This window comes from Coenobita brevimanus, chromosome 104, assembly GCF_032717465.1.
Source record: "Coenobita brevimanus isolate Jiangsu-jjx chromosome 104, ASM3271746v2, whole genome shotgun sequence".
NCBI classification, from domain to species: domain Eukaryota; kingdom Metazoa; phylum Arthropoda; class Malacostraca; order Decapoda; family Coenobitidae; genus Coenobita; species Coenobita brevimanus.
The window spans coordinates 49,081,913-49,096,912 of NC_137057.1; the positions used below are offsets into that span (position 1 = coordinate 49,081,913).

The following is a 15,000-nucleotide window of genomic DNA, read 5'->3' on the forward strand; positions in this document are numbered from 1 at the left end:
ACTATTACTACTACTTTTATTATCATTATTATCATTATTATTATTATTATTAAAATAGACAAAAGAGGAAGCCAAGGAGCATTGTGGTGTTGATGTGGATGTGACTGAAAGAGGATGGAGAATGAGAGACTGACTAGGAGAGTTATATGAGTAAGGTGGAGAGGGAGAAAAGGTGGAGGAGGGGATGAACAGGAATGAGATGGAGGGATGGTGTGGAGAGGATAGAGAATTAGAGACTGACTAGGAGAGTGTACGTATGTAAGGTGGAGGGGGTGAGGAGAAGGAGAGGGAGACCAAGGATGAGAGGGAGAGATGCAGAGGATGGAGAATGAGAGACTGACTAGGAGAGTGCATGTGAGTGAGGTGGAAGGGGAGAAGAGGAGGAGGAGGAAGGAGGAGGGGGAGACCAAGGATGAGATGAAGGGGAGAGATATATGAGAGGAGGGTGTGTGGGTTGGGGGGAGGGAGGATAAATAGCAAAGGATAGGGCGATAAGGACACCGCCAATCCCTCACCTGCCTCAGACTGTGGAGCTGTGCCGAGGTTTAAGGGGTCAGTAGATCGAAACCTGTCTGCCCCTCTGATGGCCACTGCTGCCAAGAGAGGAGAAATGGATTTGTTTACCATTCATTATTATTATTAGTATTATTACTCCTACTACTATTATTACTACTACCACTACTACTATTATTACGACTCCTCCTCCTCCTCCTCCTACTACTACTACTACTACTATTACCTCCGCCAACGAAGTTGAAGGACATTATGTATTCACCTATGTTTGTTTGTTTGTTTGTCCACACATCTCCAAAAGTTCTCTATGAATTTAAATGAAATTTTGTGGAAGGGTGGGCCATGGGCCAAGAAAGAACTGATTAAATTTGGGGGCGGATCCGAATCCGGATTCCGATCCTGCAGTGGCATTGGGGGAGGTATGCGCTCTCTGAGTGCATTCTAGCTACCCGTCCCCGCCCCGGAGGGCTGGGTTGTAGCAAAAGGCTAACACTAAAACTCGGTGCTAGTCATGAAGAAGTGCTATGGTATGGATGCAGAGTAGCAGTATAGTCATTTTCTACTACTGAGCTACGTGACGTAGCCTATAACAGTTCGAAATTCTTAGCCAAGTTAGGGTGAATGGAGTATAGTTGTGGTTGACGATATGCATAATTAACACCACTACAACCACCACCACCACTAACACCACCACCACCATCATCATCATCATTCTCCTCCTCCTCCTCCTCCTCACCACCACCATCAGTAACCAACCTTGTCGTGGTAGTTGTGGTTGATGTAATGAGTCTTGGTGGTGATTAGTGATGACCACAGCACACATCACCACCACAGTCACCACCACAGCCACCACAAGCCATCTCACTCCCTGCAGCACGCGTTCCATCTGAGGCAGAGAGAAGGATTAGTTTCATCTATCTATCTATCTATCTGTCTACCTGTCTGTCTATCTGTCTGTCTATCTATCTATCTATCTGTCTATCAATCAATCTATCTGTCTATCTATCTATTATCTATCTATCTCTCTGTCTGTCTATATGATATGTATGTATGTATGTATCAATCTATGTATCTATCTATCTATCTATCTACTTCCTGAAACACACGCATCATCAGAGACACAGGGATAGAAGGATTAGTTTCATGTTTCAGTTTCTCTCTCTCTATCTATCTACTTATCTATCTACCCATCTATCTATCTATCTATCTATCTATGTGTCTGTGTTTATGCTGTGTGTCTGATATGAGGCCCTTCGCGGCGTATGACACACAAACACCATTTATTGTTACAAGTGCCAAAAAAAAGCGGTCAGAGTTTATTTTAAAGCTCAATGTCTCTACAGTAACCAACAACTTTTTAGTTAAGATACTATTCATCATCATCATCCGGACCTCCTTTCCCACCCTAGGGCAGGGTGAGGAGTAGCAGTGTCCAGACAGCCCAAATTTGCTCAGTCCAATGGGCCACGCTTCCATACACTTATCATTCAAGCCCCCGGAATCCTGGCTCTATCGGATACGCCAAAAACATTCACCACGCTCTATAGCTTCACATAAACGTATCAGTATTTTTCATATTTTTCCCGTTAATTTGAAAAAAAGAAATAGACATGGCGGTTATACGTTGCATGCAATTGAGCGGCCTTTGCACTGCACTAACGCATAAACTAATCCGTAGGCGTATAGCAAGAGGGTTCCTTTATGTGTTACTGTTATCATTGTGCGTTGGTAATACAGGTGTCGCTATTTTCACCGCAGTGTCATCAGTACTGGGATATTTATACAAGGTGAACATAGTGCTGTCTGTATTCCCACCGTATGGCAAATCTCCTAACAGGCATTAGGTCAAAGGTAACGAGGACTCCCTGTGCACACCCCACCTAACATCTCTTATCGTTGCACGGTGATAACAACGCGACACTGTTAACGCCCCACCCTGATAAGAAACACAGCTTAAAAGTTTCTATACCACGGAATTGCCCCAGGCGCAGACAGTGCAATATTAAAGTAGTAAGAACAAAATAACATAATATAGTGTAAACACAACTCAAAAACACTCTTGCAGTCAAAAGAATACCCGTTAACCTTAATGACAGAGTTAGTATATAATAACATAAAAGCCCTAGACAATGTTTTTAACAGGTGTACGCAGCCTGGGGACGAGACCTGGAGCCACCATTACCATCACGTCCAGTACAGTACACAGTTTATGGATGACGCCACGGCTGTGTAACGGACGCTTGCTGCTTATTTCAGGCTCGTGTCCCGTGTGTACAGTGCTTGGTGTTTATTATGCCCTTCCAATACTTTTTCCAGACACGGGTTGAACACGCCTTGGTCGAAAATAATGTTTGTTTTCCTTGCCAACCTTGCGGTCAGTGGTGTTTAATAAGATCCACCACCTACACAGGCCAGTACCTAGCAGGCCTGTGGATAGCATCAGCTTCAGGTGTGGGGGGGAGGCAGGTTGTGTGCCCTGCTACATACATAGTAGGTGGGTAGGTGTGTACTATGTATTTATGTAGGCCTACCTATGTATTGTACCCTACTACGTGCAGGGCATAAGTAGCAGGTATATATATATATATATATATATATATATATATATATATATATATATATATATATATATATATATATATATATATATATATATATATATATATATATATATATATATATATATATATATATACACTCCCTGAAACACACGCTTCATCTGAAACAGTTTAGCTATCTATCTATCCATTTATCTATCTATCTATCTGTCTATTTATCTACCTGTTTTGGCTATCTCATTTAACTCTCCCAGACACAACCTATCTACAGAAAAGAGGATGGATTTTAGGTTATTCCCCGCGAGTCTCCTTGGTTACTAATCAAATCGATGCTCCAATTTGATGATATTTACGAGAGCTGATAAATAGTTAGAAGTCTTTGCAGGAGGATAATAAAACACAACGTCCCGGATAAACCACCACGGAAAAGTTGTTACGAAATTCAAAGCAATATCCTGAGCTGTAAAAGTGTAGTGATTGCCTAACACAACATGGTAAGCGACTCCCTCCCCAGTCTACCTCTCTCTCTCTCACTCTCTCTCTCTCTCTCTCTAATTCTGTCCGTATGTCTGTCTAACCCTGTCTGTCTCTCTGTCTCTCTGTATGTCTGTCTCTGTTTCTGTCTGTCTGTCTGACTGTCTGTCTGTCTGTCTGTCTGTCTCTCTCTCTCTCTCTCTTTCTCTATTTTATCTACTTTATTTTATCCAACTTAAGAATAGATATACTCCTTTAACTCTAACTTGGCCTAAAATTACCCTCTCTCCATCTTAAATGCCGAGTTGTAACAATAGAATAACACTAGAACTCGATGCTAGTCACGAAGCAGTGCTATGGAAAGGATGTTGAACCTCTATATCAGTGGCGTATCCGGCAGGACTCGATTGACGGGGGGGGGGGGACTTGGTGGTGCTACACTTTGCTAAACACCATCCACTCATCAAATAAACCGAAAATTTCAAAATGTGGGTTCAGTTGGGGGGTGGGCAGTGGGTTTGAATGGGTGGGTCCGCGCCCCCAGACACCCCATAGATACTGTAGATTTCTTTTTTAAATGCAAGGAAGAAGGAACCAAAGGCCAGAAGACAGTAAGATTGTTAATAATAATAATAATAATAATGATAATGATAATAATAATAGCAACTAGAACGCCATAAAATTGTGCAAGGACAATTTTGATAAAGAAAAACTTGCCACAGCCATTGCCTACTAGAAGCCGAGCTATAAAGGGACCTTGGGGGCCAGGCCACTGATCTTGTGCATGTCACCTTAGGCCATCAAGATCTGTAAGTCCACCAAGTTTGCTGGTTCTGGCTGTATTCCTTCAGGTAAACTCAGGCGGGTTCTCTGTCTTCCGGAGTAGTCCAAAATTGTGGACCACAGGCGATGCCACAGACTAATGATCCGATGTGGCCTATATTAAGCAGGGCCCATATACATGTATATGGACCCTGATATTAAGCCCTGCCTTGTGGCCGCGACCCAGCTGTGTCAACATGTCAGGCCTCTAACGCAAGTGCATCTTGAGCTTTAGCAGCACCTTTTATTTTCTCTCTTGATCCTCTCCTGGCTGCAGTAGTGGGATCAGGATGATATCCCACAGGGATGTAGCAAGTTTTAAAAATAATAAAAAAGAAAAAATTGACTTTGCTGTGTCCTTACCCTTCGGCAGCCCCTAACCCTTCCACCAACGCTGCGTCACATCACATCCAAACCGTCTGAGCTGATTGCCCAGCGACCTTGTTTGGCCTCTCCCTGACCTTGTAATGCTCTAAAAATAATAGGTCAACGTCTCGGGTGACCCTTAACTCATCCACCATGTCTCATCCAAATCTGATCCAATTTTCTTTCTTTTTTCTTCCTCTTTTTTTTTTTCTTCATCGTTTGGCCTGTGACACTGGCCCCCAAAAGGAGGATGGTGAACCGCAAGTCAGCATAATCCTGCAGTCCACTGGGTTCACGTTTCAGATGGACCTGGGGCTGCTGCTACTACTATTACTACAACATCAACAACAACAACAACAACTACTACTACTACTATTACTACTACTACTACTACCTCTACAACTACCACAACAACAACAACAACTACTACTACTACTACTATTACTACTACTGCTACTACTACTACTACTACTACTGCTACTACTACTACTACTACTACTACTCTTTTTATGACAGAAAAAGATAACGTCATGTTTGTAATCGTTCTTCTTTTTACTGTTCACTGATTATTATTTATTATTGTAAAGATATACAAAACACACAAAAGGTGGAGGGTCTTGCCACACACCTCTCAACAAATTACAGTTATTGACAGTCAGTGGTTATAAATTTAGCCATTTGGAGAGGATGGAAAATGAGAGACTGACTAGGAGAGGGTATGTGAGTGAAGTGGAGGGGGAGAGAGGGAGGGGGAGGCCGAGGATGAGATGGAGGGATGGAGTGGAGAGGTATATGAGAGAGGGGGTGTGAGTTGGGAACAGGGCAGTGAAATGGCGGGGGACAGGGCGACGTGGAGGCGATTTGTTTGTGGCCACCCCTTGCGGAATTGAGGCGTTTGGCAATAGATAGATAGATAAGTTATACATTCGTGCATGGGGGTAGTTACACGCCTTTAGGAAAATATTAGCAATTGTACATGCCATAAAATATAAAGGAGTTTGAAAGATACGTTACATATAGGAGAGAGAAGCAGCAGCAGAGCAGTATAGAAGCACAGCATAGCAGCATTTACCCGAGTCTGACATGATAACCGCACCGCCTTCTCTGTGGGTATGCTGCCCTGATGCTGCCTCTCTCCTGTATGTGTTGCATTTTATAGCACACACTGTATGTACTAAGTGTATATTTCTCTGTCTCTGTTTGCAAAAGAAAGTGTGGCAAGATTCGCTTTTATTATTATTATTATTATTATTTTACATGCACGAGGGAGGAGGGAGTGAGTTGGGGAGGAGGGCAGTCAAATGGTGGGTGCAGAGCGACTTGGAGGCGTTTTGTCTGCGGCCACCTTTTGCGGGATAGACGAATTTCCAGCCAGTGACGGTGTATTAATAGTTGATGAAGGTGTGGCAAGATCAACTACCTCCTTTTGTTGTCTGCACTCTATATATATATCTTTACAATAATAAATATTTTAATCACACATTGCTCTTATAAAATCGTCTGTGTGTAACCATACCTTATAAATGATCATGGTGTGGTGGTGGTGGTGTGGTGTGAATGCGGTACAGGAAGGCACTGATGTGAGCTCAACAGTCAACAGTTGCCACACAAACGCACTCACACCGCTTTGTAAACTTGAAACGGCCTGCTGAGATTTCGTTCTTTTGCAGTTTATTTCACGTAGCTTAGATAATTTGGATCTACATACCTTACATAGCCCTTCTACGTGACTAACATTATATTCAAGTGTCAATATTATGTCAAACTGCAGCAGTGTTAGGCTAAGATTTTTTATATATTTTAATTTAGACTTCGCCGTTCATTACAAGCTCTAACATTCTGGGGAACGTTGTCGCTGAAGGCCAAGGAGGAAAGGGACACGAGAACAGAGTATTAGGATACAAAGAAAATACTGTAGTTACCCCAGGAAGACATGCGAGAACGATGACGTAACTTATCACATGACTGAATCCCTACGTCGTCACTGCTTTTAGATAGTTCGGCTCATATCCAGCTCGTCAATAACTATGCCAATTAGTGAAGTTTTGTTACGTATATTTGCTTACAACAGGTGTATTTTCCACTTTCATATATATACACACTATTGAAAATTTTGTAAATGGGATGGAAGATTGCGATATACATCCTACTGAGTTACATATTCCTCATGACTGACAGTATTTACACCAGGATCCTTTGACCAGTTTTTATCTGAATAAGATTTTATGACATTATACAAAAATAAAATGCTAGAGCCATCCCGATTAGGAATGTGTAATTCCCGAACTAACTTCATACCGAGAATTCCAACGTACGGACTCGAGCATCTCAAGGGACATCTCTCTCTGGGTGGCGGTGGACGTGTGACAAGTTTCTCTGTCCATATTTACGTTTTTAAACTTTGTGGCGACCTAGTGTAGTCAAAATGAGGGTCTTCGTGGCCTCCTGTTTGCTTCTGTCCTGTTTGGCATCCGGGCAACTCCTCAGACCGGAGATAATGGTAAGTATGTATGGGTGTGAAGGGTCTTTGTTTTGTTGGTGTAGCAAGGCCAGGGTGAGGTCATACCCCACAGAAAAAAGTCTGTTTCTAGAAAATGACGCAGTTTAACCCTTTTCTGCTGTATTGTTTTTCTTATGGACTCAAAAATTATATCAGAATATTTTCCTTCAAGTAATTTAGGTTGTAATCATCTCTATATTTCACGTTTTTTTTTTTTTTTTTGGTATGATGTAGTTTGGAAGTCACACCTCAGAGTTAGGCTGGTGGGGATAGGTTAGGGTAGATTAGCTTAAGATCATTTAGGCTGGGTTAGTTTAAGTTTTAAGAAAATAATCTGAAACTGCATATTTACCAATGATTTTTAGGGAGATAATTAAAAATGGGGGAAACCTCGAGTTCTGGTAATCCAAACCACTTCCTCACAAATTGATATTAAAGATAAAAGTGAAAATTAGGGTTATATAACTAAAGAATGGATGGGTTATGATCAGAGGGTGTGGCTTTCAGAGGTAGTACTGTATAGGTCTTGTTAAGGTAAATATGTAGCTTGGGACAAAGGTATTCTAATGTTTACTAACCTTACTAAATAATCTACTAGTACTGAATCAAATTTAACTGATCTAACCAAAAAATTTAATCTACCTAATGAAGCTAAGAAGGTTAAGAAAGAGGCAAGACTGTGTGAAACTGCATAAATACCTGTTATATTTGATTTGTATTTTGGTGGACTAAGACTGATGTGGATGTGGACCTGCTGACTTAAGTTGCCCTTCTGCTCACTCCATCTCCCCCTTTTGAGGAACAGGGGGTAAATGTGCAGTTTAAGACAGTGAAAGTTATTCTGATTGATTTTTTCTTACAAACCTAACTGGCCTAGTCTACCTAACTTACCTTACACACTTGACCTAATTAATGTCTTACAGGACTCATGTAATTAATCTATTCTTACCTAACCTAATGAATTCCTATATATCTATTGCCGTATGCCTTAATATGTAAGGGGTGGCCACAAACAAATTGCCCCCATGTCGCCCTGTCCCTTACCATTTCACTGCCCTGCTTCCAGCTCACACCCCACTCTCTCATATACTAATTTAATGTAAATCAAGAGGCATGGCTAAATTCAAAACTACAGTAATACAGGATAACAGGCCAGGGAGGAGGGGAGGAGACACACTTGTAAACCCGGCACAGTTACATCAGTGCCACCACATGAAGGCTTCCCCATGCAGTGCCTGGTTGTGTTTGTTCAGTGTTCATAGATGACTCTTTGAACAGTACGAAGATGAGGGTCAAATAATGCTGAGAAACCAACACTGATCACCCTAGATACATTCTTTGCCTCCGGAGTAATTAACAAGCAGAACAGTTTACCAGAATATGTATTTAATGGTGCAAGTGGAGGGATGGGGTGGAGAGGTATATGAGAGAGGGGGGTGAGAGTTGGGAGCAGGGCAGTGAAATGGCGGGAGACAGGGCGACGTGGAGGTGATTTGTTTGTGGCCACCCTGAACGGGATTGAGGTGTCTGACAATAGATAGATAGATAGATAGTTAATGCTTTTGAAAATACAGATGCCCCTTATATTTGTACATTATGTCAAAGCTAAATAATGTGAGAAGAGCTACCAACAGAAACCTTGTGCCATAGCCTCATAACTATCACTAAAGGTAAGCAAGGAAGTTAGGACAGGAGGATGTGGCTTTTACACAGTGGTTAGGTCCAGTCTTAGAAATTAGAGCTAAGTTTTTGCTGACCTTTGCATGGATATTAGTTTTGGGGAAGTCATAGGGATATTTGTGCTCTTTGTATAGTGATGGTGGTGTGATTGAAAGCATTGGGGGAAATACTCTCAGGGTGGTTTGGCTACCTGGAGAGAATGGAGAACAAGAGACTGAGTAGAAATGTGTACAATAAGTGAAAGAGGTGGAGGGGGAGACTGAGAATGGGGTGGAGAGGCATGTATGAGAGGGTGTGTGAAATGGCGATAGGGCAATCTGATGGCAGAGGAGAAGGTGACATGGTCAGTTTTCTTTTGGCCACCCCTTACAGGATCAAGATGTGTGGTTACAGATAAATAGATAGAGTATTGAGAAAGATATACAGCACCGTATTGTACCATTCATTAGCTCTGCACTAGCTCCCCCCAACTCCCCTGGTTCATCCATTCAGCATGTCCAAACCATCTCAGTCTACCCCTTCCCTAATGCATCCTCTCAGCATGTCCAAACCATCTCAGTCTACCCCCTTCCTAAAGCATTCAGCTCCCAAATACTGTATTACCTTAGCACCTCTGAGGAAATCCTGTCTGGCAGCTTTACTCCACATAGGGTGCTGGAGATGGGTGCCTTCACGTGGTGGCACTGGCATAGCAGGACAGCTCAAGTGCCTGGTTATACAAATGTCCCTCAGTTACTTCCCTATCCCCAGAAAGGAGGATGGTGGACTGTAGGTGAAGGGCAACTTAAGCTTGCAGTCCACTGGGTTCACAGTTAAGATGAAACTGGAGCTACAACTACTACTGCACCTGTGTATTAGATCATCCTTATATCATTTGGTTCCAGTCTTGCTGTTTTCTCCTTCTGTACACCCCATGTTTCACTGCCGTTCGGTATACCACAGTTTTGCCATAGCATTTCCTGAAGTTTTGTAGTTTTTGAGCAGGCGGAGGTTGGGAGAGTGGCCCAGTTGTGTAAGGTTAAAACTGACTTGACTAGTAACCAAGGAGACTCATTCCTACCTTAATATGGCTGATCAAATTTCATGAACTAAGTATTCAAGTTGGGAGGGTGACAAGCAAGCAGTGGAGTAGCTATGTAATGCTTTCCCCACTATCAGTACCTACATCCTTTTCACCTTAACTTGGCCCAGATTATCGTTCTTTTGGAGCTTATTTCACGTAGCACAGTAACAGAAAACAACAACACTACGGCTCTACATGCTTTCTTTACCACTTCTTTGTGGCTAGCGCCGTAATCTAGTGTTAATCTACGGTTACAACTTAACATTCAAGATGGAAGGATGGCAGTTTAGGCCAGGTTAGAGTAAAAAAATGGAATAACAAACATACAAAGACTAGCAACTAAGTAGAATTCAGTCCTACCTCATATTAGGGCTGAATTCCACGCACCCACAGTGTATTGAGGTTCCGTTATATGAAAATGAAGTAAGTTCCGTAATATGAAAACAGTGAGTGGTGTGCAGGTAGGTAGGAAGGGGACTGGCGTGACGTGGTGGGTGTTGTGTTGAGTTTGGTGCTATGTGTTGACATTATTTTCCTTGGAGACCTGACCATACATCGATTAGAGAGAGAGAGAGAGAGAGAGAGAGAGAGATACGCCGTAGGTCGATGGATTACTATGTAGGAGGATACGTAGATGGGGAGAGAGAGAGAGAGAGATACACCGTAGGTCGATGGATTAGTAGGTAGAAGGATACGTAGATGAGAGAGAGAAAGAGAGAGAGAGAGAGAGGTACACTAGGTCGATGGATTACAGTACTAGGTAGGAGGATACGTAGAGAGAGAGAGAGAGAGAGATACTGTAGATCGATGGAGTACTTGGTCGAAGGATACGCAGAAGTAGAGAGAGTGAGAGAGTTTGTTATTCTGTAGATCGATGGATAATTAGGTAGGAGAGAGAGAGAGAGAGAGAGAGAGACCATTACTCACGTTTTACTCAGTGGAAAATCACATAGCAAAGTACAAAATGACAGTTGACTCACTTTAACTCTCTCTCTCTCTCTCTCTCTCTCTCTCTCTCTCTCTCTCTCTCTGTGCGTGTGTCTGGTTTTGTTGCATGTATGAATCTAGGTTACACGATTATCCTGTTAGGGAGAGAGAGAGAGAGTCTTAGGTTGATAATTCCTGACATACGACTTTCAAACTATCTGTCTATCTAACTATCTTTTATCTACCTATCTTACCTGGGTCAGATTTTAGATGGCATAGGGGGCTGCGTAACTCCATTTCCTTAGCGATTTATTTTACACACATTTAACATTCACGTGTATGCTGGCTATAGTGCTTCTAAATGTCCACATATTTGGCATCACTAACTCTTATACTTCATTTTAACTTTACTGTTTTCACATTGGGCTCTTATTTTCCTCTCTCTCTCTCTCTCTCTCTCTCTCTCTCTCTCTCTCTCTCTCTCACTAACATCTGTATTTCATTTTAATTACTATTTTGATCTTGGCCCATATTTTCCCTTCTCTCTCTCTCTCTCTCTCTCTCTCTCTCTCTCTCTCTCTCTCTCACTAACATCTGTATTTCATTTTAATTACTATTTTGATCTTGGCCCATATTTTCCCTTCTCTCTCTCTCTCTCTCTCTCTTTCTCTCTTTCTCGTAGTTTAGTGCCGGAAAAGGGCAATGCTACGGCTATACACCCTTTCCATAGCACTTCTTCGTGACTAGTGCTATATTATCACAACTCAGCATTTAAGATAGAGACGGCAATTCTAGGCCAAGTTAGAGTGAAATGAGTATAGGTTGAGATTGTCGTTTGCAGTTTATTTTCCGTAACTCAAGGACAGTACTACTACGGCTCAACATCCTTCCCATAGCACTTCTTCGTGACTAGCATCGTATTCTGTTGATGTTACTACTGAACGTTTAAGATGGATAGCTGACAATTTTACGCCTATACTACGACTCAGCATCCTTCCCGTAGCACTTCTTCGTGACTAGCATCGTATTCTGTTGATGTTACTAGTGAACGTTCAAGCTGGAGAGACGGCAGTTTTACACCTATACTCCTATCACTCTAAGTTGGTGTAAAACTACCATATTTCGTATTGAATGCGAAGCTATAGGAAGCGATTATCATTAGAGTTTGGTGCTAGTCACGAAGAAGTGCAGTGGAAAGGGTATCAGGCTGCATAAAGACGAGAGTTAAATTGGACGAAAGTTAGTGAATTTGGTGCTAGTCACGAAGAAGTGCAGTGGAAAGGGCATCAGGCTGCATAAAGACGAAAATTTAAAAAAAAGACGAAAATTAAAAAGGACGAAAGTTAAAGTAAGTGATATAAAGCTAAAATGAGCATAAGCATGGAAGATTTTGAAATGTAATGTGCAGGATAAATAGCAGCGGAGGATGTGTTAAGACGTCTCCCAGGCCACTTCAGACTACGACTCACTGTAACCACCCCGGGTCGTTCACACCAGCTGTTTGGACGACCGTAATGACTCGGCCCCTAAATGGTGTTGCCAACTCTAGCGCAACTTAATTTACTCTTCCTGTTTGACGTTGTGTGTGTGTGTGTGTGTGTGTGTGTGAGAGAGAGAGAGAGAGAGAGAGAGTGAGAATACTATTACTACTACTACTACTACTACTGCTGCTGCTGCTCTAATAATAATAATAATAATAATAATAATAATAAAAAATGCAAAAGATGTCCATGGGAGGAAAGGGTGAGTAATGATGATTGACAATGTGAAGGCACGAACCTCCTTCCTCCTCCTCCTCCTCCTCCTCCTCATTTCTTCTACCTCCCTATCCTTCTTCCTCCTCCATCTCCTGCCCTCCCTCCCTCCTCCTCCTCCTCCTCCTCCTCCTCTGATTATTTCTCTTCCTCCTTGCCCTCCTTACTGCACAGCATTAAAAGAAATACTTTGAGAGGAGCGTGTGGAGTAATGTGGAGAGACAGACACAATTGAAGTGAAGGAGTATTGTGTTGTTGTGAATGTGCTGGTAAACATTGGGAGAAATCCTTTAAGATCTTTTGGCCATGTGGAGAGGATGAAGAATGAGAGACTGACTAGGAGAGTGTTTGCGAGAGGGGGAGGGGGAGACCAAGATGAAGTGGAGATCGTGAAGAATGAGAGACTGACTAGGAGAATGTGACTTAGGTGGAGAGGGAGACCTAGGATGAGGTGGAGAAAATGGAGATTGAGAGACACCAGGAGATTGCCTGTGATTGAGGTGGAGGGGGGAGAGAGGAGGGGGAGACAGGAGGTTGAGGGATGGCATGGGGGTGGAGAAAGAGAATGTATGATGTAGGTGGAGGCAGAGACCTAGGATGAGGTGGAGAAAATGGAGATTGAGAGACAGACCAGGAGATTGCCTGTGATTGAGGTGGAGGGGAGAGAGAGGTGGGGGAGACAGGAGGTGGAGGGATGGGATGGGGGTGGAGAGCCATATGAGAGGGGGCAACAAAATGGCAGAGGACAGGGTAAGATGGAGGTACAGTAATTTGTTTGTGGCCACCCCATATGAGATTAAGACATCTGGTGATAGATAGATAGACAGGTTAATACATAGGTGGATGCATAGATACAATAGGTGGGTATGTTGGTAGATACATAGATGGATAGATAGATAGATAGGTAAATAGAAAAATAGATGGGTACATAGGTAGAGATATGTAGATAATATGGATGGATAGATGAAGATAGATAGATAGGTTTGTATGTATATGTTGGTAGGTAGGTAGATAGATAGATAGGTAAATACATGGATAGATAAATAGATTAATGGGTACATAGATAAATAGATAGATGCTTCCTGAATCTCTCTTACAATTTCTTTACATTACAGCATCTGGGAAAGTATAATCCAGAGACCAAGCATTATGAAAAGGTAACTCAGTTTGATATTCCTATCCCCGTTGATGGTGCTTGTGGGTTCTATGGTTATTTCATCTCAATTTGTCCTAGATCTTCAACCTTTGGTGCCTTATTTCATGTAACTCGGTGGTGGAATAGTACTGTGGCCTTGCATGCCTCCCATAGCACTTCTTTGTGACTAGCACCCTATCCTGGTGTAAACTGGCATAGATTTTCATCCTTCTGTACCTTATTTCATGTAGTTCAGTGGTGGGAAAAACAGTACCGTGGATTTGCATCCTTTTCATGGCACTTCTTTGTGACTAGCATCGTATCCTAGTGTTAATCTACTTTTACAACTCAGCATTCAAGATAGAGATATGGGAATTTTAGGCTAAGTTAGAGTAAATGGAGTATAATAGCATCTTTTCCTGTCATGTTTGGGACGTATTCTTGCTTGCCTTGGAGTTTTTGTAGCAACTCTTCCAAAGTTATTTCTTTTTCCACCTATGCATAATAGATCACTTGGGTTGCTTACCTAAGAACTTTCACAATTCCTCTCCCAATTTTTTCATTCCCATCCTGCCGGGGAGAGAAGTAGGTGGGGAGAACCTTCATTTTTATTATATTTTTCTTTGACTAGTAAGGTAGCAATGTTTACTCAGCAGCTTCATTCATAGTAGCTCCTTGGTGTGTCATACTGCTTGTCCTTTATAACTCCTGTTGGTTTATTTTGCCTGGTATGCCTTGTTGGGTGTTGGGGAGGAATGCCTTCATGTGGTGACTCCAGTATTTCCAGTTGTATGCCACTGATAATGAAAACAGTGATGATAATTGCAGTGATAATGATGATTTTGGTAATGGGATTGCTGATGATGTGTTTGTGTTTGCAGCCAGTGTTGGGGCAGGATGGACATGATCAGCAACATCACGGCGAGGTATGATTTGTTGAGGTTGCGGTGTGTGGTGGTTGTGTTGTGTGTTATGGGATGATGATGATGATAATGATGATGATAATGATAACAGTGAAGAGTAATGATGATAATTGTAGCAGTGATGATGATGATGATAATAATAGTGAATGGTGATGATGATAATTGTAGCAGTGATGATGATGATGATAATAATAGTGAATGGTGATGATGATAATTGTAGCAGTGATGATGATGATGATGATGATAGTAATGATGGGATTGCTGATGATGTTTTTGTGTTTGCAG

General features: G+C 42.1%; 1 protein-coding gene across 1 annotated transcript in view; it reads left to right on the forward strand.

Moving 5' to 3' along the window:
* The first annotated feature begins 7,082 nt into the window (after nt 1-7,082).
* LOC145416000 (cathepsin L-like) overlaps nt 7,083-15,000 on the forward strand; it is a 26,023-nt gene continuing 18,105 nt past the window's right edge. Inside the window, exons 1-3 of the mRNA XM_080285098.1 lie at nt 7,083-7,233; nt 13,773-13,814; nt 14,674-14,718. Coding sequence (XP_080141224.1) covers nt 7,159-7,233; nt 13,773-13,814; nt 14,674-14,718 — 162 coding nt within the window. The 5' untranslated portion in view covers nt 7,083-7,158. The remainder of the gene's footprint in view (nt 7,234-13,772; nt 13,815-14,673; nt 14,719-15,000) is intronic.